At 46.1% G+C, this 23,539-nt stretch overlaps 1 protein-coding gene across 1 annotated transcript in view; it reads right to left on the minus strand.

Annotated features, from left to right (window-relative positions):
• CYFIP1 (cytoplasmic FMR1 interacting protein 1) overlaps positions 1–23,539 on the minus strand; it is a 198,133-nt gene that overhangs the window by 59,540 nt on the left and 115,054 nt on the right. Inside the window, exons 13-22 of the mRNA XM_049852609.1 lie at positions 23,089–23,214; positions 21,013–21,179; positions 19,461–19,608; positions 18,109–18,262; positions 16,750–16,906; positions 15,382–15,478; positions 14,058–14,134; positions 13,236–13,344; positions 8,437–8,556; positions 2,784–2,983 (exon numbers count right to left, since the gene is read on the minus strand). Coding sequence (XP_049708566.1) covers positions 2,784–2,983; positions 8,437–8,556; positions 13,236–13,344; positions 14,058–14,134; positions 15,382–15,478; positions 16,750–16,906; positions 18,109–18,262; positions 19,461–19,608; positions 21,013–21,179; positions 23,089–23,214 — 1,355 coding nt within the window. The remainder of the gene's footprint in view (positions 1–2,783; positions 2,984–8,436; positions 8,557–13,235; positions 13,345–14,057; positions 14,135–15,381; positions 15,479–16,749; positions 16,907–18,108; positions 18,263–19,460; positions 19,609–21,012; positions 21,180–23,088; positions 23,215–23,539) is intronic.

The raw sequence follows: 23,539 nt of genomic DNA on the forward strand, positions 1-23,539 counted from the left end.
GGGTACACACAAGATCGTGCTGCTGCCGCCTCTTGACAGGCTGCGGGGGGGGGCACGGGCTGCAGGCAGGCACATGTGTGCTTAGCTGGGTCGGCAAGAGGAAGGCGTGGGGCAAGCGGCCAGCATTGGTCTGCACAGTCATCATGTGGTGGGGTTGGCAGCTGGAGCAAGAGAGGGTAGCAGGTGGGGATGGGTGAGGGGAATGCAGGGGTTGTACCTTGTTCCCTGCTGGTTGGGGCTGCAGGGGTGGCCAGGAGGGGGTTTGTGCCACTAATTACCAGAAGGGGGGAGAGCGGGACATGTGCTCCTCTCACCGGGCAAGGCTGCCCAGGCTCTTCCTGTTGTCTTCAGCCAGCAATGGGGGTCTTATTACACTTTGGGTGTTATCTATGCAGTTAGTGTCCTGTCAGGAAATTCCATGCCACTGCCTGCTACATTCCTCACATGGGATTGCTACTCTTTGCGTCAAGATGGCCACGCTGTGCCAGGCGGGCTGTCAGGGCCCCTCCATGCCATCCATTCATTGTTTCCAGTCAGTTTTTTCTTCTAATCAGTGTTCAATCTATTTCTTTATCCTTTCATCTGATGCTCAGGGTTCCAGGACTGTCGCCTGTATGTGTTTCACTTGGTTTCTTGAGTCCCTGCTGTACAGGGACAGCGTGGTGTGTCTAGGTCACCATGTTGGACACAAATCCCTTTTAAGACTTTTTAATCATTGCTTTTCAACTATTTGATTATGAGGTGCTTTGGTGCGGCTTTCCTTTGTGTTTATCCTGCTCTAGGGTTTACTGAGCCTTTTGGGTCTGTAGTTTTGTCATTTCCATCAAATTTGGAATATTTCAGACAGTTAGTTTTTCAAATATTCTTTTCTGCTCACTCCACCCCTTTCTTAGGACTCCAATCACAAACATATTTGAATACTTGATATTGTCCCACAGTTCAATGACGCTCTGCTCACTTTTTCCATCTTTTTTTTTTCCTTTTCCGTGATTGAGTTAATTTATATTGTTATATTCTCAAATTTATTTATTGTATTCATTTCCTAAGGCTGTCAGAAAAATGTACCACCAACTGGGTAGCTTAAAACAACAGAAATTTATTGTCTCACAATTCTGGAGACTACAAGTATGTCTAGATTTTGTTGTTATCTTTTAAAAAGCACTGAATTTTGTTTTGACAGTTATTTGCAAATCAGCGCATTTGTCCACACTCAAACAAGACACTCACTCACATACGCTCACCTAGCACACAAGACATTTGCGCCAAGCTCACACCACACACATGCTCACTGACAAACTGACAAACTCATGGTCACACACTCACATTCATGCACTTCAACTCACATGCTTAAACACCACACACGTGCTCACTCGGATGCTCATTTCCTCATACATCACACACTACCACACACACCCTAAAACATTCACAGAGGACTCACATGATTATGCACATGCTCACACCCCACACATGTTCATACACTCACTTGAACGCTCACACTCATACACCACACATGCTCACACTCATCACTCACCTGTTAACACACACCACACAGAAACACTCATACACACAACATACTTGCCTGACACACAGTCGCTCACTCACACATTTACACACATGCCCAGACTCACAATCATGCTCATACATTCGTATGCTCACACTTACAGGCTCACATCACCCACATGTTCACACCACACACTCACGCACACTCATGTACACCAAATACACACACATTCTCACTCATACACACCACACACATATACTCATTCTCACATGCACTCATACACAACTCTCACACAGAAACACACCATATACTCATATACGCCACACACACTGACACAAACACTGACACACACATACACTCACACTTCTGTCTTCAGGGTTTGGCCCTGTTTGTTGCCCCTGTTTCCATCCTGGGGTGCTGGTGTCTGTAGCAGGCCAGGGGGATGTCATACATCACTCCGTGTCTCTGTCATGTGCTGACAAAGACAGGAGGCCATGATCAGAGCAGAGAATGAACTTCAGCCACACAACTCATCGCCCGGTGTGCAGCGGCCACAGCAGGGCCATCCTGGGACTCAGGACCCCATAAAACTGTCAGTGCTCAGCTGTTTTCATCCATAAAATTGGCAATTTCATGTAGTTCAACAAAATAGTAAAATGGTATGTGGGTGGGAAGATGGTTAATGAATGGATCCACCCCCATCCCCAACCTTTCAATATGGTAACAGGCAAAGTAAAGAGTTATCCAGCAGGTTCTCATGTCAGGTACACTTAGAACTGTGGAGAGGTGTGAAGGCTGCAGCCCAAAGACAGGAACTGTGGCTCCACCTGCCCAGGCTCCAAATCCAGCCTGATTACTCAATCTTTCGTGCAACGCCACGGCCATGTAACTCCAGGGCTGGCCAGAAGAGTCCACGAGCACCCGAGTAACCCAGACAGGAGAAATACAAGGAGACAGAGGAAGAAGGGGAGACAGTGGCCTGGTGGACATGGGGAAGAGTCCATGAGCACCCGAGTAACCCAGACAGGAGAAATAATAGGGGACAGAGGGAGAAGGGGAGACAGTGGCCTGGTGGACACAGGGAAGAGTCCACGAGCACCTGAGTAACCCAGACAGGAGAAATACAAGGAGACGGAGGAAGAAGGGGAGACAGTGGCCTGGTGGACACGGGGAAGCCCGTGGACAAAGCTCCCTGAGATCTTCCTTTGATATACTCCTGGCAAGGGCATCCAGAACCTTTCATAAGCCATCCAGACGAGACGATGAAAGAAGCTACACTCACCGGTTTGTGGAGCCATTGTAGCAATAATTGGGCAAGAAGTCATAGTTGAGCTCCCAGAAGACGTGGAGAGTGATTCTCCCATAGGGGGCTGACACATTGTGGTTGGCTTCACGGAACATGGCATCAAAGCTGTCCAGTGTCAGGTACTTGCTCAGCAACTTGTGGGTCATGCGGTTTATTTCTAAGAGGCCATCCAACTCCTAAAGAGCCATAGGAGACATAGCGTGAGAACAGAGCTGAGGCTGAGGATGGGAGGAGGCACTGCCAAGGTCCAACAGGACAGCCCCAACCTCCTACACAGGCAGACCTGATGCCCACAGGGAGCACAGTGAGGACCCAGCCAGACGCCGGCTGTGGATGGGGGCCGGCACTGAGAAGCCTAACGATGGAAGTGGTTTGTCTGTGAGCCTTGCCAACTGCACAGGACAGGCTTACATGAGGCGACACTAGCTTACTTCTTACACCTGATTCACCACACCTCCCTGGCAACCCTTCACTATACCCATCTGCCCGCCCTACAATTGCCTCATCTGGGCTGTCGTCCTTTCTGCACAGCAGCCACCCTGTACTGCCTGTCACCCTCCCAGAGGTGAGAAATCCACTCCAACAAAGCAGCCTCACAGGCTGCCCCTCATACCACCCCCCTCACCTTATAACACACTCCAAACCATCGCAGCGCCCCCTTCCCCACTGTGCCTACCATCCTAGCTCCTCTCAACACCCCTGCCCTGGCCCCACTCTTCCTCTGGGAGGCCTGCTGTGTGGCCTGCCTCATCCTGCTCCGCTTCTCCTCGCAGCACTGAGGCACCAACGCAGTTACTCATACCAGTCTCTGAATCGTACCAGCCTGCTCCCCCAGAGCTTACGCACCCTGTCTTTTGCCCCCTTTATCACCGTAGCCCCTATGCAGGGTGACTCAATAAACAGTTCTGCGGTACAATGAGTTCTTTAACGTGGCCATTTGCCTGAGTTCTTTGGAAAATCAACTTGGGAGATTTTTTCCTCTAAACCCTGAGAAGTGGTTACCCTTACCCTAGTTCTTTAGAAAAGCAACCTGGGGAGCCTCCCAGGTTGCTTTCTACCCCAGAGGGCTTACCGCTTTTGCTCAGGGAAGGAGCTGGTCTCTGCCTGCAGAAAATATTACTTTTGGGAGTGGAGTGTGTTCTTTGGGACATGGAGGCCCCACCCAGGCCTGGTATAAAAAGCTGCAGCTGAGAGAGTTGTGAGCTAAGACCTGGGCTGGTACAGAAGCAAGCCACATAGGACCTGAGTGGTCCTATGCTCTACACTGGCTATGCGATGGGTCGGTTAGCCACAGAGAGGCTGAAGGCAGAGAGAACGGACAGGGAGAAGCCCCAAAAGTAGAGACCTCTCTGACGTCTTGATCAAGAACTGCACTGGCAGGGAGCATTTTTGCTCCAAGGACTATCCTGCAAGAAAGCTGTCCTGACTGACAAATTGCATCCTGTCTTCCTGAGTTGTTCCTGTTACTTCTTGTGGATCCTGATCCCAAGTGGTAGCTTGTCATTTCTCTAATAAACCACAGAACTGTTGAATGTGGTCTGTGAGTTCTGTGTGGCCACTGTAATGAATTATCAAGCCCAGCAGAGAAGTAGACAGTGGTGCCGACTCATGGTGACCATGCACAGTGGAACAAGATGCTGCCCAGTCCCGCACTGATCCAATAATTGGCTTTGGATTCGACCGTTGTGATCCATGGGATTGTCATTAGCTGATTTTCAGAAGTAGGTCACCAGGTCTCTCTTCCTGGTCTGCCTTAGTCTGGAGGCTCTGCTGAGACCTCTTCAGCATCGTAGCAGCGTGCCATCCCCCCGAAGGCAGACGGTGGCTGTGCATGAGGTGCCTTGTCTGGGCACCAAGCCTGGTCTCCCACATGGAAGATGAGAATTCTACCAGTGAATACCCACCGCCCTCAGACCTATTTTTTTTCAGACCTAACATAGAATGTGTTAATTTAGAGGCCACCTAGTTCAGTGTTCATCAGCAGCTAACAGCAACAACGATAGGTTTTGTAAGTTTGTCATGAAAACATGCTGCCTGAAATACATTTTCTCCAACTAAGTAAGCCATAACAGACATTTAATATTTTACTATTTCAAAAATTAAGAGTAAATATTTTTTAAAAAACTGAAATTGCTCTTAAATAGTAGGGATTTCTATAAAGGCTTCAAATTTTATTGTGACTTCAGAGGTCTTTTCAAATTAAGAAAGAGAAATGAATAACCCTATAACATAACCATTCTTAGGTAACAAAATCTAAAGTCATATTCATCCAGGTTGCTTTTCTCTCTATTTAGAGTATTATTAGGCCTTTGGATTTTAATTTAAGGACAGAAAAAATTGTATTTGACTGCACAAGGTTGAGAGCAAAAAAAAGTTAAATTTTTGTATTGTATCTGAGCTAAGTCAGCTTTCTTTAGTAAGAAGGGTGTGCCTGCAGGCACTTAAAACCATGAGCTGTGTGGAAGAGTTGCAAGCAAATCTCAGGTGTCATTTAAAAGTTTTATTTATTGTTCATAAAACTTGACTCCACCTGTACCGTCTAGTACAGCAGTCACTGAGCCCAAGGACTGTGGCTGGGCAGAGCTAAAGCGTGCTGTAAAATATCCACCAGGTTTCGAAGACTCAGCATGAAGAAAAATAATGTCAAGTATCTCGGTAATATTTTATATTGATTACTTGTTGAAGAGATAATATTTGGATATACTGGGTTAAATAAAATATATTAAAATTAATTTTACATATTTCTTTTTACTTTTTTAACATGACTACGAGTAAATTAAAGATTACAAATCTGACTTGCAGTTTTGGTTTGCATTATATTTCCACTGGACAGCACTGCTCTAGGTCAAAGTTGTAACCAATAATTTTAATCAAAACCATGCATGTGGAATGACTCAGAGTACCAGTGCCTGGACCAAATTATGCTAATTATGCTTGTAAAGAGAGCGCTGTGTGTCTCTGGGTATCAAGGCAGCCTGCCTGATTCTGATTCTGAGGGACAGCTGGGGAGTACCGCTCACTGACACCCAGGCTCTCAGGCAGGCCAGTCTTAGGACACCTCATGTTTTGTCCCTTAAAAGTGACTTGATCATTTTGCTTGGATCCTGAAAGGAATTTTTATTCTCCATTAAAGTCTAATATTTCCTGGTGTTGGTAGCTTTGAGTCAGTTTTCCCAGGTATACAATGTATGTTTTTAATAAACACTTTTAAGCTGTCTTTTATTTGATCAACATTTTCTTAAAATAGTTTTTCATTTGTTCCTGCATGATGAGGAACTCCCTTCCAGTAAACAATTTGGCCTCTGGCCCTGGTTCCTGAGAGCTGGACCACACCTGAGGCCAACGAGTAGGGCTGTCCAGCCCTAGAGGGACCACCAGTGCTGACTAAGCTTCAGCAGGCGTGATGTAATCCTACAGGCCACGTGGTGAGGCCAATAAAGGCCTTGGAAGTCAGAGCCTCAGCGGAGCCTTCTGGGTGAAAGAGCAAACATCTGTTCTCGGACGGAAGCTCTGCACTGAGAACTCTCCCACAACCTGCCCTATGTGTTCGTATTCTTTTTCCGCCAGATTAAAGATAGCCCTTTCCCAGCAGTTTGAGAGTCATTCCAATGAATTACTGAACCTCAGAAACAAAGTAAGGGCAGGCACCTGCTGACCTGGCCCCAGGTGAACGGGGATGAGAAAGAAGAGATGCGTGGAGCAGTGGAGCCTGGACTGACCAGGGAAGGGAAGCTGAGATTTACACAGGATGCAGTCAGCGTGTGGAATAGATTTACTAACCACTACACATGTGGTGTCAGAGCCTCCCTGAACTGGTCTGACACAATGGGCACAGCGAGCAGGGTAGCCGGAGGAGACCCTGAGACTTCAGTTCCTTCCATTCCACTGGTTCAGTTTTCCTCCTCAAGAACTCGGTGACATGTAATACACAGGTTGGAACTTCCATACGATTTTCTCTCAAACTCTTAATTCTGAGTTGTGTTGTTCTTTCATAGCAACTATGACTTTTTAAATTTCTTTTAGCTCATTTTGAAAGATTAGGCTACAGTTTAAGCTTCATAGGTGTCTTTCTAATATGTTTTCCTTGTCTGTACTGTTCACCTATTCTTTTACTATAACTAATTTAAATGGAACCTTATCCTTATGTGTGGCTAAATTGTTAAGTTAGATCAGTTTTCCTATATTTTAAATGAGGCAGGGGTTGGCCATTACCCTGCATGATGCGGAACTCCCTTGCAGTAAACAATCTGGCCTCTGGCCCTGGTTCCTGAGAGCTGGACCACACCTGAGGCCAATAAGTAGGGCTGGCCAGCCCTAGAGGGACCACCAAACTAGGCTCCCAGGGTTCAGTGGGTGTGGGGGGATCCCAGAGTACAAGCAGCAGAGCCAAAGCAGTATTCAGGATGTCTGATGTGCCCAGATATCTTAGCAATAGCTAAGGAGCCATGGTACCTCCGAGCTGACAGAGATGGCAGCCTTCTAAAGTCTAAATCGATCCAGGTCTACTGAACAAAAGTCTGACTTGAATCACCATAAAAGAATACCAATTCCTAGAGCCACAGCCCCTTGAAGGAAGGGGAGGAAGGGCATGTGACACCAACAAAAATGCACAATATAAGTCTTAGTCCTAGCTTTTCCCAGTGGAAACAGCCATGGGGCCATTTATCACAATGATCATGCACTGGAGAATGGGGAATGACAAGACTTTCAGGGGCTTACTGGACATTGGCTACAAATGGTCACTAATTCCTAAGGACCTGATACCACTCCAGTTTAAGCACCCTATTCTGTTCCACGGAAACCCTGGTGTCATAGCGGTTAAGAGCTACAGCTGCTAACCAAAAGGTCGGCAATTTGAATCTACCAGGCGCTCCCTGGAAACCCTATGGGGCAGTTCTACTCTGTCCTATAGGGCCGCTGGGAGTCAGAATTGACTGGATGGCAGTGGGTTTTTTGGGTTTACTCTGTTCTGCCACTCCACAGTTTTGCTTTTGAAGAAAAGACCACACTGTTTCACTCAGTACTCATATACCACATATCCCAGTATCTGATAGGGCAAGTCCTCCTTTCTGATCCTTTTCAAAATCACAGTAGCCCTAGATAATCTTGACAGTTTATTTTACCAAGAAACTTTAAAATTTTTTCATTAAAGTCTATCAAGTACTTAAATTCTAGTGGTGATTACATTAAATCCAGGGATTAACTGGGGACTTATCTTTACTAAGTATCATCCTTCATCTGTAACAAAATGTTTTGCACAATTTACGTCATCTTCACTCGCACTGAAGTTAATAGGTTTCTTTATCAGACCAGTTTTATTACACCAGGTTCACTTCTAAAAATGTATCTTTCTGTGATTAAGACTTAAAAATTTTTATCTACTAGAAAATGTTATTGAATTAATTAAGTAGCTATCTTTTGCCATAGTTATGTATAATTCTTTGAAATCAATTTAGAATTGTGAATATTGAGTGGATGTTAAAAAAAAAAAAAATACCCAGGATATGCCAATCTTTTTATTTTTATACAAGAATTGGACCTATCATTTGTTCAATTTATCAATAATGACAAGAGCAAAATTAGTTCCAGTCTGTCCGTCTAGCACAAAATCTGCAGAGTGAGTACTTACAACAATTGACGTCAGGTCTTCACTTTCAAATCTGCCTATGGCCAGCTCCAAAGACTTACACATAGCTGCCGAGACACGCTGTGTAATCAGACGGTTGAGGTCTATTGACCTGCCAAGGAGCTGGAGGAGGGACGAGGATACCACGGAGAGAACATGAGAATCTTAAGAACAATAAAACATCAGTGAAGAAGAATTCCCTCCATAAATCTATTTCAAAAAACCAAAAATTGTGTTTATGGAAGGTGTAATGAGTTCAATGGTGTTCCCCCAACAGGTACATCTATGTCCTGGCCCCAGTGCCTGTGATGTGACCTTACTTAGGGTAGGATCTTTGCAGATTAATTAAGGATCTCCAGGTGAGATCACTCTCGGTCTAGGGTGAGCCCTAAGTCCAATGAACCTTGTATGAGTGAGACAGAGGGAGGTTTGACACAGAGAAGAAGCCCATGAGAAGACTGGAATTATCCTGCCACAGGCCAAAGAATGCCAGGAGCCACCAGAGGCTGGAAAAGGCAAGGAAGGATTCTCCCCCAGGGCCTTCAGGGATTCTTCTTATTGGCTCTGCCAACATCTTGATTTTGAGCTTCTGGTTGGCAGAACTGTGAAAGAACAAAGTTCTGTGGTTTTAAGCCACCCAGTTTGTGGTACTTTGTCACAGAAATTCTAGAAAACTAATATAAATTTTGGTACTGGGACATGGGATACTGCTATAACAAATACCTAAAAATGTCGAAGTGCCTGGGGAATTGGGGAATGAGTGGAAGCTGAAAGAATTTTGAGAAGCACAACAGAAAAAGCCTAGATTGCCTTGAACAGACTATTGACAGAATCATATATGTTAAAGGTGTTACTGGTGAGGCCTTAGAAGAAAATGAGGAATACATTATGGGACACAAGAGAAAAAAGTGATTCTTGCTATACAGTGGCTGACATGAGTTCTACAGTTGTGTAAAAAGCAAAGCAAGTAAGCAATGAACTTAGATATTTACCTAAGAAGATTTTCAAGCAAAGTGTGGAAGGTACAGCCTAGTTTCTCCTTGCTGCTTATAGTAAAATGAGAGCAGAAAGAGATAAACTGAGGAAGGAACTGTGCAAAAATGAAACAGGACTTGCGGATTTTGAAAATTTTCAAGTCTATCCAGATTGCAAACGATTCTAAAGCATGCTTTAAAGAAAGGGCCAAGAGTGTGGCTGTATAACCTTTTGCTGAAGAGATTAGGCATGTGGCTTACAGATCTAATCAACCAACAGCAGAATTCAAGAATACAGATGAGGTTATCCTAGAAAGATCCTTGGAAAATCCTCCATGGCATTGTTGTTGCTGTCATTGTTTGTTGCAATTCATGGTGTGATTCATGGTGACCCCATGTGTGCAGTGTAGAACTGCTTCACAGGGTTTTCAAGGCTGTGACCTCTCGGAAGCAGATCACCAGGCCTGTCTTCTGTGGCATGTCTAGGTGGGTTTGAACCACCAACCTTTCAGTTAGTAGTCCATCACTCAACCATTTGTGCCACCCAGGGATTCCTGATGGTACAAAAAAAAAAAAAAAAAAAAAAAACAGGGCCCTATAAATTGCAAGGAAGCTGACAAGATTTTTCAGAGTGTTATATTGGTAGAAACGCTGCCAGCCCAGACTGAAAGGGTGAGAGACAGGATAAAATGAAGGAAAATTGTATTTCCAAAATTCTACAGGCAGTGCAAACAGACTGATTAAGCCACTAGCCTACAAACATACGCTATCCTTCAAGAAAAAGGAGGAACAACTCCAGGGCTGTGGACGCAGTGGCAGAGGCCAGAGACGCTGACCCAGAGGCAGGGGCCAACTGGGCCTCCATGGGCCCAGAGAGTAGATCAAGGGCAGAGGATTATTCTCAGGTCTTGACGCCTGATAGAATTTTCTCTGATAGGTTTTGAACTTGCTCAAGACCAGTGACCCTTTTATTTCTTCCTTTCAGAAAGGAATTCTGGAAGCAGGTAACTTATTTTCCAAGTCCACAGATGGATAAGAGTTTTGTAGTTTTGTCCCAAGACAGATCATACCTGGAGTCTTGCTATACCTGATTTAGACAACCAGGTTTGGGACTTTGTGAGTTGACATTTAGATGAGATTTTGGATTTAGAGTTGAGACTGAAATGAGTTAAGACTTCTGGGGGTGTTGGAATGGGCTGAATGTACTTCCTGCATGTGCAACAGATGTGAATTTTGGGAGGCCAGAGGGCAGACTATAGTGGATTGAATCCAATGTCTCCTTATAATAGACAGGAGATTTGACACCAACAGGGGCGAATGTCAGGCGAAGATGTAGGCAAAGATTAGAGTTGTACCGTCACAAACCAAGGAATACCAGGAACCACCGGAAGTTGGAAGAGGTGGGGATTCTCTCCTAGAGGCTTCAAAGGGAGTGCGAGCCTGTAGACACCTTGATTTTATATTTTTGGCCTCCAGAATTGTGAAAGAATAAATTTCTATTGTCTTAAGCTACCAAGTTTATGGCAATCTGTCGCGGCTGCCCTGGAAAACTAATACAGAATGATACAGTAGAAATGTAAACGTTTTAGATGAATTCATGTATACAAGTGTCATGACCAAACGTCTACTTTCCTAGAGCTGTGATTGTGGGAGTCACAGCCTTAACGAAGACCCTTTTACAGCGTCTTCTGCATTAAATTTACACTTCAATCACGGCAGAGACCCCAGGATTCACCAAAGCCCTGGAGAATCGGGGTCTGTTAGTCATCACATCCCTCATCCCTGGGTCCATGACCATCTCCCTGACACGAAGAGGCTTACAGAGTCCTGAGCTTCACAGATGCTACTATGACAAATAAATAAAATCACTCCGTCTCTGTTTCAGAGTCCTAACAACACATCTGTATTGCAATATCATTTCAACAACGCAAATATATGGATGGAGAAAGCACCGGTAAAAAATGTCCCAGATGTAAATGGTGGTAATCTTTAGATGGTAAGATTATATGGAATTTTCCCTCTCTTCCTAATTTTTTCTACTGTATATATACATACACACACACACATATATATATATTTTTTTTAATAGCAAAAAACAAGCACTGTGTATTTTTAAATTCTCAGTGTTGGCCACGAGAAGGCTGTCTGTGACACCACCTTAGCTGATGCGTGTTTCTCACCATTACAGTTTTAAAGCTTCTGGCATGTGGACTCAGGGAGAGGAGCTGCCCATGCTGCAGGACCAGTAGGGCAGGAGTCAGCGACACGAGCAAATCTCTCCATGTCTTCCTTTATGTTTGTTTCAATGGGAATTGTTTTTTTCTTTAAAATTTTAACACTTTCTAAGCATGTTCACATAGACACATAATGCACTGATGTTTATTAAAACCTAGTAAGCTATATGCAAGCGGCAGTACAGGGCACAACAATTGGTCTCTATTCACCTGGAGCAACAGAGGAAAAAGGAGAGTCAGGACTAGGAGAGGGAAGTGGAAGGTGTGGCTACCCGCCTCCATGAACAGCAACAGAGGAAGAAGGAGGGTCAGGACTAGGAGGAGGATGTGGAAGGTGTGGCTACCTGCCTCCATGAATAGCAACAGAGGAAGAAGGAGGGTCAGGACTAGGAGGAGGATGTGGAAGGTGTGGCTACCTGCCTCCATGAACAGCAACAGAGCAAGAAGGAGAGTTAGGACTAGGAGGAGGATGTGGAAGGTGTGGCTACCTGCCTCCATGAACAGCAACAGAGGAAGAAGGAGGGTCAGGACTAGGAGAGGGATGTGCAAGGTGTGGCTACCTGCCTCCATGAACAGCAACAGAGGAAGAAGGAGGGTCAGGACTAGGAGGAGGATGTGGAAGGTGTGGCTACCTGCCTCCATGAACAGCAACAGAGCAAGAAGGAGAGTTAGGACTAGGAGGAGGATGTGGAAGGTGTGGCTACCTGCCTCCATGAACAGCAACAGAGGAAGAAGGAGGGTCAGGACTAGGAGAGGGATGTGCAAGGTGTGGCTACCTGCCTCCATGAACAGCTGCCTCCTTCACCGTGAGACCAGAACTGGATGGTGCGCAGCTACCGTTACTGAACATTTCAGTCTAAAATTCCATACAAGAATTCTGATCAAAATGGGGAAAATACAGAAGAGAATTTCAAATTCTCATGGACTCCAGACTTCCTAGAGCCATAAAAGTTAGATGAACCCCTGAAACTATTGCCCTGAGATAATCTTGAAACCTGAAACCAAAAAAACTCCCTGAAGTCTTCTTTAATCCAAAATACAGTTTAGCTTAACTAGTAAAAAAAAAAAAAAGTCTGCTTGGAGTACTATGCTGTTTTAAGAAATATTTATAGGGGATCAAAACTGACAACAGCAACTCTAAAGACTGGACAGAAACCGCAGGGGGCAGTGAATTTATGTTAATGGGGAGGAAAAACTCAAAAAAGGAAGGTGAGAATGGCGCACGACTTGAAGAGTGTAATCAATCTCACTAAATGATATATGTGGGAACTGCTGAATTGGTGTATGTTTGCTGTATATGTCCTCAACAACAAAATAAATAAAATTAAAAAAACAAAAACCTAGTTAGCTATAAAAAGGTCCAATATTTTCAAAATAAAACCAAAATACACCAAACCCATTGCCATCAAGTTGATTCTGACTCATAGCCACCCTACAGGTCAGAGTAGAACTGCCCCAATACGGTTTCCAAGGAGTGTCCGGTGGATTCGAACTGCCAGCTTTTTGGTTAGCAGCCGTACTCTTAACCACTACGCCACCATTTCCAACATATGCTATTCTTTCTCACTATGGCTCAGGAAACACCTTCACTCACCTGCACGTGCCTCTGTTTGAGCAGTGTCTCGTAACGGTTAGACGGTGGCAGATGGATCGTTGCTCCTTGATTCTTGCATTCTGATCGTAACCGTTTATCAAGAAGCAAACTAATGAAGACAGGAAACTTTTTAAGCACTCTGAGTTTTAATGATAATGTCAAATCAAGTGATCAAAGATTCTGTATCAAAATCACAAACCATTTAAGCTAAACAATATTTTAGATAAATACAGAATATTTGCCTTAAGTGTTGCACCCTTTTTAAAGAATCATCTCTGTGAGACCAAATTCCCAAGAGTAATTCTAAAGCACAGAGGAGGCCTTTAAGGGGCAGAGTCTAAGCTGGCAGTGGTGAAACAAGATGGGCAGAGACAGCGAGGACGACAACACACCGCGGGGCGCCGAACCGGCGCCAGTGACACGATGACACACCACGGGGCGCCGAACCGGCGCCAGTGACACGATGACACACCACGGGGCGCCGAACCGGCGCCAGTGACACGATGACACACCGCGGGGCGCCGAACCGGCGCCAGTGACACGATGACACACCGCGGGGCGCCGAACCGGCGCCAGTGACACGATGACACACCGCGGGGCGCCGAACCGGCGCCAGTGACACGATGACACACCGCGGGGCGCCGAACCGGCGCCAGTGACACGATGACACACCGTGGAGCGCCTAACCGGCGCCAGTGACACGATGACACACCGTGGGGTGCCTAACCGGTGCCAGTGAACTACACATGTAAACACTGTTGAACATATGGTTTTTGTGCATATTTACACCAAAAAAATAATAATAACAAACCAGACACTCACCTTCCTGCCATAACCTTGTAATATGCAAATATCTGGTCTGCTAGCTTATAAACAAACTGATCAAAACACAGATTCACCTGAATAAAAAGAAAGCACATTTTAGATTTTGATTTTCTAAATCAAGGCCAAATAACACAAACTACAAAAAAAAAAAACTTTTGTTAAGGCAACTAACTGAGACTCTTTTAAGAGAAACTAGAAACAATCTAACTGTCCAACAACAACAAATTAAATAAGTTATCTGTGTGACCACTGTACAGCCACTGAATGTTAGGGACTAGGGTTCCTCTTACTGAGAGGAAATGTTCCCATCCTCTTGAGTACAAGGGAATATGAAGAAGTCCTTCGTCATCATGTGCTCCAGGAAGGCAGGGGGTTTAATCTGCATTGCTGTGGGGGCTCCCCACTCTGGGGACCAGTCTGCCGCCGGCCCCTCCTTCACAGGAACCCTGCCCGTGGACATCTCCTCAGCCTGCTCTGGGGGCCGGGGGCAGCAGCTGCACTGGGCACGGAGGTCAGTCAGTAGACACCGGAGCGCATTTACCCCGGAACACATATCCTCACTTGCATAGGGAGCTAGCACCCGTCCCTAGAGCTGTGAACAGGATGCAGTGAGCAGAACCCTGCCCTAGCAGGCTCAGAGGCCCTGGGAGAGAGGAGCTGGGAAGGACAGATCTCCACATGTCAACCACCCTGCAGAGGCCTAGGGGCCCATAATATTTTCCCTGAAAAATCGCTTTCAGGTGCTCCTTGTGAGAAGTCAGAGGAAGAAGCCCAGAAGCGTAAGGCCCACAAAGTTCAAATGCAATCTGTTGAGGTTAAATTCTCTTAAGATACAACTAGAAAATACGATTCACCTCCTTACTGCATGTATACTGATCTAATAATGTCATTTGTTGGAATTTGTCCCGAAGATCCAAATGCGAATAAAAATCATGTGCAAGGAAGTTCACCCAAGTATTATTTATAATAACCAAAAATATAATAACCAAATAACCAAAAAATAAAACTAAAGAAATAAAATAGTGATTGGTTCAATCCATTCCGCTAAATAAAAAACCTGTTTTGTGGTGTGTTTGTAAGTTAAATAGATAAGGTTATGAGGAAATGCTTACAACCTGTTGTCTGGTGAGGAAGCATATCGTAAAGCAGCAAGCCTTCCTACGTGTAAATACACAGAAGAGTGGAGTACTCACATCAAAATGTGTACCTCACAACTTCATTCTTTTGTTTAAACTTCCTTGCACTAAAAAATGATAAGCTTAATTTGTCTAATAATTAGAGAAAAGACATTCAGTCCACTGTTCTGAAATGAGGGCCTCACCTCAGCCTCGATCTCATCGTAGAGGAACTGCTTGGTGAACCTGGTGAGGGCGTAGTGTGCGCTGTCGTTGTACAAGTCCAGGGAGTAGAGCACGTACCTGCGGGAAAAGATTTAACTCTTTTATTCTTTCTTCTCTCATGTGAGGAAAAAACAGTTCTTGTTTCAAGCAACAAATTCTGCACTCTTTCAAGAATGGCCATGGTAGCACCAGGAGGCCTCCCACCACTGCGCCTGAGGCGGACTTCATGTGCCCCATGCACCTGGAGAATAGGGTCACAGCACCAAGGTGGGCCGAAGAGTCACTCATCTGTTTAGGCTATGCACAGAGCACCTGCCAGGTACACCAGGGCTCACCTAAAACTATGCTCACTTCGGTTTTTCACCACAGATACGCAGAATTTTTATAGTAACAAAACCTAGTATTTTCTCATTTTAAAGAATGAAATGTATGACTTAAAAGGGAAAATGTATAGCAGTCCCAGGCCCCACCACCACCACGGGCATGGTCTAGCACTGGCCCATAGCCAAGAGCCCCTCTTCCCTTCACCCTGTCAGGAGAAAAGATGGCCGTGTGGCCCTCCCTCTGGGAGCCTCCACCAAGCAGGAGGCCCCAACTTCAGGCTCCTTTGAGGGGGCGGCAGGTCCCTCCCATTTTACAGGGGAGAGCCCGTTTGAGCCAGGCAGGATCAAGCAGAATCAAAACTCCAACCATGGAGACTGGTACAGCCACATGTGGTCTCTATGGTCATGCAGAATGGGGCCTTGGGAGGACGCATTACCAGGGACAGATGACTGCTGACACACATGACCCATGCCTGGAGCAAGGCACTGCTCTTCTCGCTGCTGCAAGACCAGCCCCTTGGCTCCCTAGTCTGTTTACCACAGGACACCCCACTTTTGAATACTTTTCATTTCATGTGCTTCATATTTTGAAAGACTCTATCCCTTCCCACAAAGAAAAGCTGTTCTTCCCCAACTCATCTGGGTCAGAGGTTCTGGCCCATTAGAGGCCAGGCCACATGGGGAGCGGGCACTTGGACACCCCTGTAACCTGGTACTGCTGCATGCAGGCCCGTGCTGACCCGGAGAAGGCCCAGCACCCAGATCTCGCTCCCTTGTCCTGCCTGGGTTCCCAGGGCCTTGCACAGTGCCCGCACATAGTAGGAGCTTTATAAACCCTACAACCTGGATTCCTGGTTTCAGTCTGAAGCCAAGAAACTTGCTACTTTTATTACTCTCCAAAGTCTTATCTTTCAAATGAAATCCTGACAACAACCCAGTCCCCTTCTCCACCTCCCAGTTTCCAGGTGCCCTGAATGAAGCTCCCCGAGTCACCACAAGCACACGACAGGCCCCCAGGATGCTCACTCCATCATTGATGCCTCTTTGGTCTCCAAGATGTGGTCTGTCAGGATCCAGGGCATTGACATCTCAATGGGGAACTGGATTCTCCTGCCCATTGTCAGCTCCAAGAAGAACTCTCTGAACCACAGTTGCGAGAGGTCACAACACTGCTGCAGCGTCTCTTTACGGAGTCAAACAACACCATGTCAGTCTTCCAAGGCAGACAAACTCAGGGAAGGTGGGTGCCCCAAACATGCAGCAGAGTCATGAGCAGGGGGGTGGTTGCCACACGCCTACGCCAGGGGCACAAACCACCACAGATGCGTGCGCGCACAGCAGCCACCCTCACCCACACAGGCACGCTCGTGGACAGTTGGCATCCAGACCCAGAGGGGGCCCGCCGTACCACAAAGGCACTGGCCACGCAGCCCTGTGTGCCCATGACAGGGACCTCGTCAATGCCACCAGGCCCTCGACAGGACCATGAGAAAAAATTCCATGTTTAACATGAGAGAAAAAAAATACTGGATTATTTTTATTTTATTTAAGATAAGACACGATGTCTAGGGTGTGCTATCACATGCTCAACCAGTAGCGGTATCTAACCCAAAAACACAGGCAGTTTCCAAAAAAAAGTCTCAACACTTTCAGAGTTAAAAAACAAATACGTTACTCTCTGCCGCAGTGTCGCAGCGTGCCCATGGACACCACGGGGGAGCTGCGTCACAGACGGGGAGGCTTCCTGCTGAGAGGAAGGTGAGTGGGCGCAGGTTTGGACGTGGGTGTAGTGATGACGCAGGCAGACACCTACGGGTGGTGAGCGCAGCCCTGCACAGGTCGACATGGCCGGGCGGCCCAGGGGGCAGGACCTGCCACCTCCACGTCTCGTCAGGTCAGTCCCACCAGCGCTGGAGGTGTAGTTTCTGGGCTTTCTATCTCTGTCTGCCTCTAGGCACAGACAATAGGTTACATGTGTCTGTGTCTGCGGCGCCCTCCCGGCCCTGTGGCCTGTTCTTCTAACAGCCACACTGCACACGTGATGCTGGCGAGGGTGCACACACCACACAGCCGGAATCCTCTGCCCACCACGTGCACATGCCCAGGGCAGGGCCCTCACAGGCCAACAGCCACACTGCACACGTGATGCTGGCGAGGGTGCACACACCACACAGCCGGAATCCTCTGCCCACCACGTGCACATGCCCAGGGCACTGCACACGTGATGCTGGCGAGGGTGCACACACCACACAGCCGGAATCCTCTGCCCACCACGTGCACATGCCCAGGGCAGGGCCCTCACAGGCGGCCAAGCAGTGGAAGCGTTCTGACGGTGTTAGTGGTGTTAGAGCATGCGGCTGGGTGCCGGCCATCAGTATCTCTTACCACTGAAATTTATCAAGTGAGTGTAGAAGAATGACTCTCGATGAAATTTTTCTATGTCCAATATGGTGGGCCCCTCAAGGCTACTTCTCAAGGTTTTCTTGGAACCACTTTTGTCTGCAATGAGGGACTCTAGCATGGTTCTCACCATGTAAAGCTGCATCATCCAAGAAAACATTTGTGGGGGAGAAAATACACGGTACATTAGTCAGGCCAAACTCTGAGAAACCCCCAGAGAAGGACTGCTCCGCTACAACCTGCCCAGTGCCTGAGTGGGGTGGGAGGGAGCTGTACAAGACAGCATGCAGGCCAGCCAGACTGGCTCCTCCTCCAGGGACCAGCACCCACCAGCTTGTAGCGAAACAGTTCGCCTCTGTGCTGTGAACGTCAACAACAACCAAAAAAAACAAATGAAGTCATGTCTTACCACCAAAGGTTAAAAGAGGCGGATAGATGTAGGACTGCCTCAGAAACGCGTTTACCACATGCAAGAGCCTTTCCATCCCCAAAGACTTGAGCTGCCGCAACAGCTCAGCAGAGCTCAAGGACTCTGCCATGGTGCGCACCATGTAGAGCTAGACACCAACAGACAGGGAGAGGCGGGAGAGAGCCGTTAGTGACAACACACACACTCACGAGGGCAGACACAGACAGGGGTCGGGGGGGCAGTGCAGCTGACAGACCCCAAGAGGGGTGCCTCCAACAGGGTGCCAACACCCTCCTTTCAGGCTTTTGAGAGGTTTCATGTATAGACAGACAGCAATGCTCTTTGCTGGTACTTTTCTAAAAGATTCATGGACAACATTATAAGCACACAGAAAAGATGAGTAAGAAGTACCAGGTCCCAAAAGAGGAGGAGAAAGGCAGCTTATTAAATGGGGCTGTGAAAGTCAGGGAGAAATGCTCAGAAAACAGAAGAGCGCTGGTGGTCTCAGACTAATCACACACGAAAGCAACGCTTTTCATTTCCAATCTTACGGATTAACATTTGTAGGCCAATGTAAAAATTTTCATTACACACTTGAACACAGTATAAATATGTACACATAAGACTCTGACCCACATTTTTGGGACTGGAGTTGACATGGAGTCAAAGAACCACAAGTGTGCCTAGGTTTTGTTTCAGGGAATAGTCCCCAGGACTGGGGGCACGTTGCGTGAGACCCAGGCCTACACACTTGCTCTTTATACGTGCTCGTTTTGTGAAGACGGCACTTACAGAAAAGCAGCAGGATGCGCTGCTCCAACCTGCCTGGACACACACAGCAGATCACCCCTGCCCTGACCAGCTTACACGCAAACCCCCAGACTGAGAATCACCACGTTCATAGCAGGGGACGGGGTAGGGGGAGAACCTGCGTGCTGGAAGGTCCCACGGCGCGCCTAGGCACTTTGATGTCAAACCCGCTCTTGGGGTCCTTCTCTCCCCTCAGAGCCGGGTCGTTGAAGGGCTCGTGCCCAGCCTCCCAGTCGCACACCGTCTTCCTGATGGCCTGCAGGACACTGAACACAACCCAGAGTCACACCACCAAGACACACGGCACCAAAATGCTCCAAGAACTTACACAGTGCTCTCGAAACAGAAATTCTCTTTGGGAGCAAGGATGGATGTGAGAAATGACAAGTTCAACGTGAATTTTTAAAAATAGTGTTTTCATGGAAACATTAACACTCCTAGAAGATCTAACTTAGTTGTAATGTGTACAAATGAGCCTGGAGTAATTTTCTCAGTTCCTGAACACACACCACAGCAAGCTGGCAAGTCAGCTTCATGGCAGGCGAGAGCCAGGCCCATGTGCCAAACAGGCACCGTGTTTTCCAACAAGACATAACATCAGCAACACAGCTGGGAAGCACAGCCCATGTCCCTGAGGCACTGGGAGCATGACCCTGTCACCAGCGCCAGGGCATGTGACCCCATCATTGCCAGAGCTCCCCAACACCGTATGCATGGCCTACATACCCATGCTCTCTGCCTCAATACTTCAGGAGAGAGAGACCAGCTGAAGGTTGAATCATTTTTAGACTACACATTTGATAGGCTTTGCAGCTGGAGGTGGATGACTCGAGTTTGTTCCTTGTTAGTGGCAAGCACTTCCCTCCTACATTTGGTGTGCCTCAAACATATCCTATGTGTACAAATGACCACTCTGCGTTCATACCAAGCCCTGGATGCACATATACGAACAACATCAGGGCGCCTTTCCCTATGGCAAGTAGTGCACATCTGGACGCATGACAGAACGGGCACCTCAATTAAGTCCTCAGGGGAGGGCAAATAAACCAGTAAGCATCATAGTTTACAAGTTCTAGTAATACTATAATCATACCATGACAGAGACAAATACATAAACCACAAGACAATGAAATCAACACATTTGTGAACTTTGTACGCTTAATTTTACATACATATTTTTGAAAGACAACTTTATCAAAAAAGCTAAGTATGAAGAAAAAATAAACTTAAGATTGCCACTGAATTTCTGCAATATGTCGGTAGCTTTTGCCCAGTTTGTAACACAGCACAAAAACAAATAAGGGCAAAACTACGGAAAACTACACACTTGAGGCAGAAGGCAGAATGCTGGGTAGTGTGTCCCAACACATCTGGTGGTAAGACTTGTCGGGCAGATTTTGAGACATCTCCAACACCTAGAAAAATACACTATTTTCCCTGAGTCTCCAGACTTTTTAGACACTCTGTAGTTGATTTATTACAAGTTTTTCAGGTTAATAATTCAGGGCACCTGCATCACACTTAGAGGTAACTCGCTCAACAAGATGTCTGGAAGTTAAAAAAAAAAAAGGATTGAGCATGTTACGAAAATGTGGCAACCAGACTGAGTGTGAGAACACCCTACAACTCCTGGGCCCTGAGTGCCCGTGGCAGGGTGTTGTGAAGCTAACCTCTGGATGACGTTCTTCTTCTTTTTGATGGCCTGTCTGAGCGGCTCCCTGAGGGTCACCTGTGAGAAGTCCTGCAGTGCGGCATAGACGGTGTGCCGGATGGCGTGGTTGAACACGCTTTCCATCCTGCCCATCAGCACCTGTAGGCCTTTGATCATGGCGATCACCTGTAGGGGAAAGGCTTTTCTCAACACACCAGAGGGTGACAAGAGAGGGCTCCTTCTCAGGGACAGCACCAAGCCTCAGTGGCTGATGTGTACAGGAGGCTGCCCCCTTCTCATCCACAGCACTTCCTCATGAGCCTCTTGCACCCCTGCCCTGCAGCCGCCCTGCTCCAGATAGCCATCTCCTAAGCAGTTCTCAGCATGCAGCCACTGCCAGAGCCGGACCCTGCCAGGCTGGGAGCACCTGGGTGCTGTGATGGACTTCAAATGATAGAAGAGAAAAAAGATTCCGAAAAGCAAATACACTATTAGAAAAGAAAAAAAGCCACAGAGTGTGCCGACCAAATTCCATTAGTTATACAATAATGGCACGCTGAATTAACATGCACAGAGAAGGCCTGGAAGAAAACACACAGAACTGCTTAAATGTCATATCTGTGCTGGTACCACAGGCACTACAATTTCTTAATTTCACATTTATGTTTTCTATTTGTTTACTTCGGGGATTCATTTGATGGTTCTGTGTTGCTTTGCTAATCAGAAAAAAGTGGGGGAAATTTCTATTTAAAAAGAAAGGGTAAAACTCATTTGAAGAAAAATGAAAATACTCCATATTCAAACTTCAGGGATGCAGAAAAAGATTTGCTTAAAAGTAAATTTATAGTTTTAAATGTAAATATTAGAAAATAAAACAAATTTAAAAATTGTAATAATCTAATATTCATCATAAATTTATAAGAACTACCCTAAAAAGAAAGAAAATACATATCTAAAAGCAGAAATTAATGAAGCAGAAATCATATAATACAGAAGATCGATGAAGCCAAAGCCTATTTTAAAAATTAAAATAAATAATAAAATTGATAAAGGTCCAGCAAAAATGATCAAGGAAAAAGAGACAAGGTATGAATCATCAGCGTTAGGAATGAAAAAAAGGACATAACCACACAGTTTAAGGGATTCTGTGCATATCCTGGCACAAGGATAGACATGCTGATCGGTGGAATAGAGCTGAGAGGCTGGAAGTAAACCCTCGCATTTACAGTCAACTGAGTTTCAACATGGATGTCAAGACAATTCAATGGGCAACGAATATCTTTCCAACAAATAGTACTGGGACAGCTGGACATCCATATGCAAAAGAATAAAGTTGGACCCCTGTGCAGGAAAAGGTTAGCTCAGCAGGCCTGGGCTGCCAAAATTCTGCACATTTCAGAGAAAGGCCTGGTGTGAGAACTGGCACTTGGCTGGCTCCTAGGAACGAAGCTTGGAGACTCTGGAATGCTGTCTCAGAAGAACGTTTTTGGGCCACCCTGCTTGTACCCGTCTGGCCTGTAGTTTAAGCTAACAACGTGCTTTATGGTGAATCCCTGCTTTTGCTCTGGAGTCTGTAGTCTGACTGGCTGAGGTCAGTCAGACTGTGTATGATGTTAGATACATCACTGCTGGGAAGAAAATGAAGCATATCTTGTACAACTACAGTAGAAGGGGACACGTGGAAGGTTCTGGACTTTACCCCAAGTGTCTTTTCCTTTTGATGATTTTAATCTGTACGCTTTTGCTGTAGTAAAGAGTAAATGTGAGTTTAACAGCTACTGAGTTCTGTGAGTCCTTCCAGTGAATCACTGACGTGGTCTTGGAGACCCCCGACACAACCCCTACCTCACGCCATATACAAGAGTTAATCCAAAATGGACCACAGGTTTAAATGTAAGAACAAAAACTATAAAACTTCTAAAAGAAAACATAGGAGTAAATCTTTGTGACTTGGGGTTAGGCAACAGTTTCTTAGGTATGATGCCAAAAGCACGAGCAACAGAAGAAAAAATAAACTGGACATTATCAAAATTAAAGACTTTTGTGCTTCAAGTGACCAGAGTCAATCTAGGAACAGAAAGTAGACAAATCTCACCTCTACCAGGGCAAATTTCTCCTCGCTGGTGTAATTATAGCGTGTCGCTCGCTCATACTCTTCAGCATTGTCAGGGCAGTCCTTATTGGAGTACTTGTCCGTTGGATGCACGAGTTTCCATGAATACTGGTGTGGTCAGAAAGAGAAGAAGCATTCCACGCTGAGCACAAAACGCTTCACTTTGTTCTGATTTGCATGGCCACTGCCAAAGCTACTACAAGATCTGGCCACGTGACTTCAGCTTCAAGACAACAGGTAAGATGCCTAGATATTTTGTGTTGACTATTTAAGACCTAGGCATATCAATAATACCTGGAAAGAGGATCTGCCTTTCAAATGACCATGTACTCATCTAATCTAATAATTTTCATTTGACCAAAATAAACCATAAAAGGGAAAAACTTTATGACTTACAGGTATCTGAATCTTTATATGATTTCAGAAATAATTT

The sequence above is a fragment of the Elephas maximus genome, chromosome 13 (genome assembly GCF_024166365.1).
Source record: "Elephas maximus indicus isolate mEleMax1 chromosome 13, mEleMax1 primary haplotype, whole genome shotgun sequence".
Lineage (NCBI taxonomy): Eukaryota > Metazoa > Chordata > Mammalia > Proboscidea > Elephantidae > Elephas > Elephas maximus.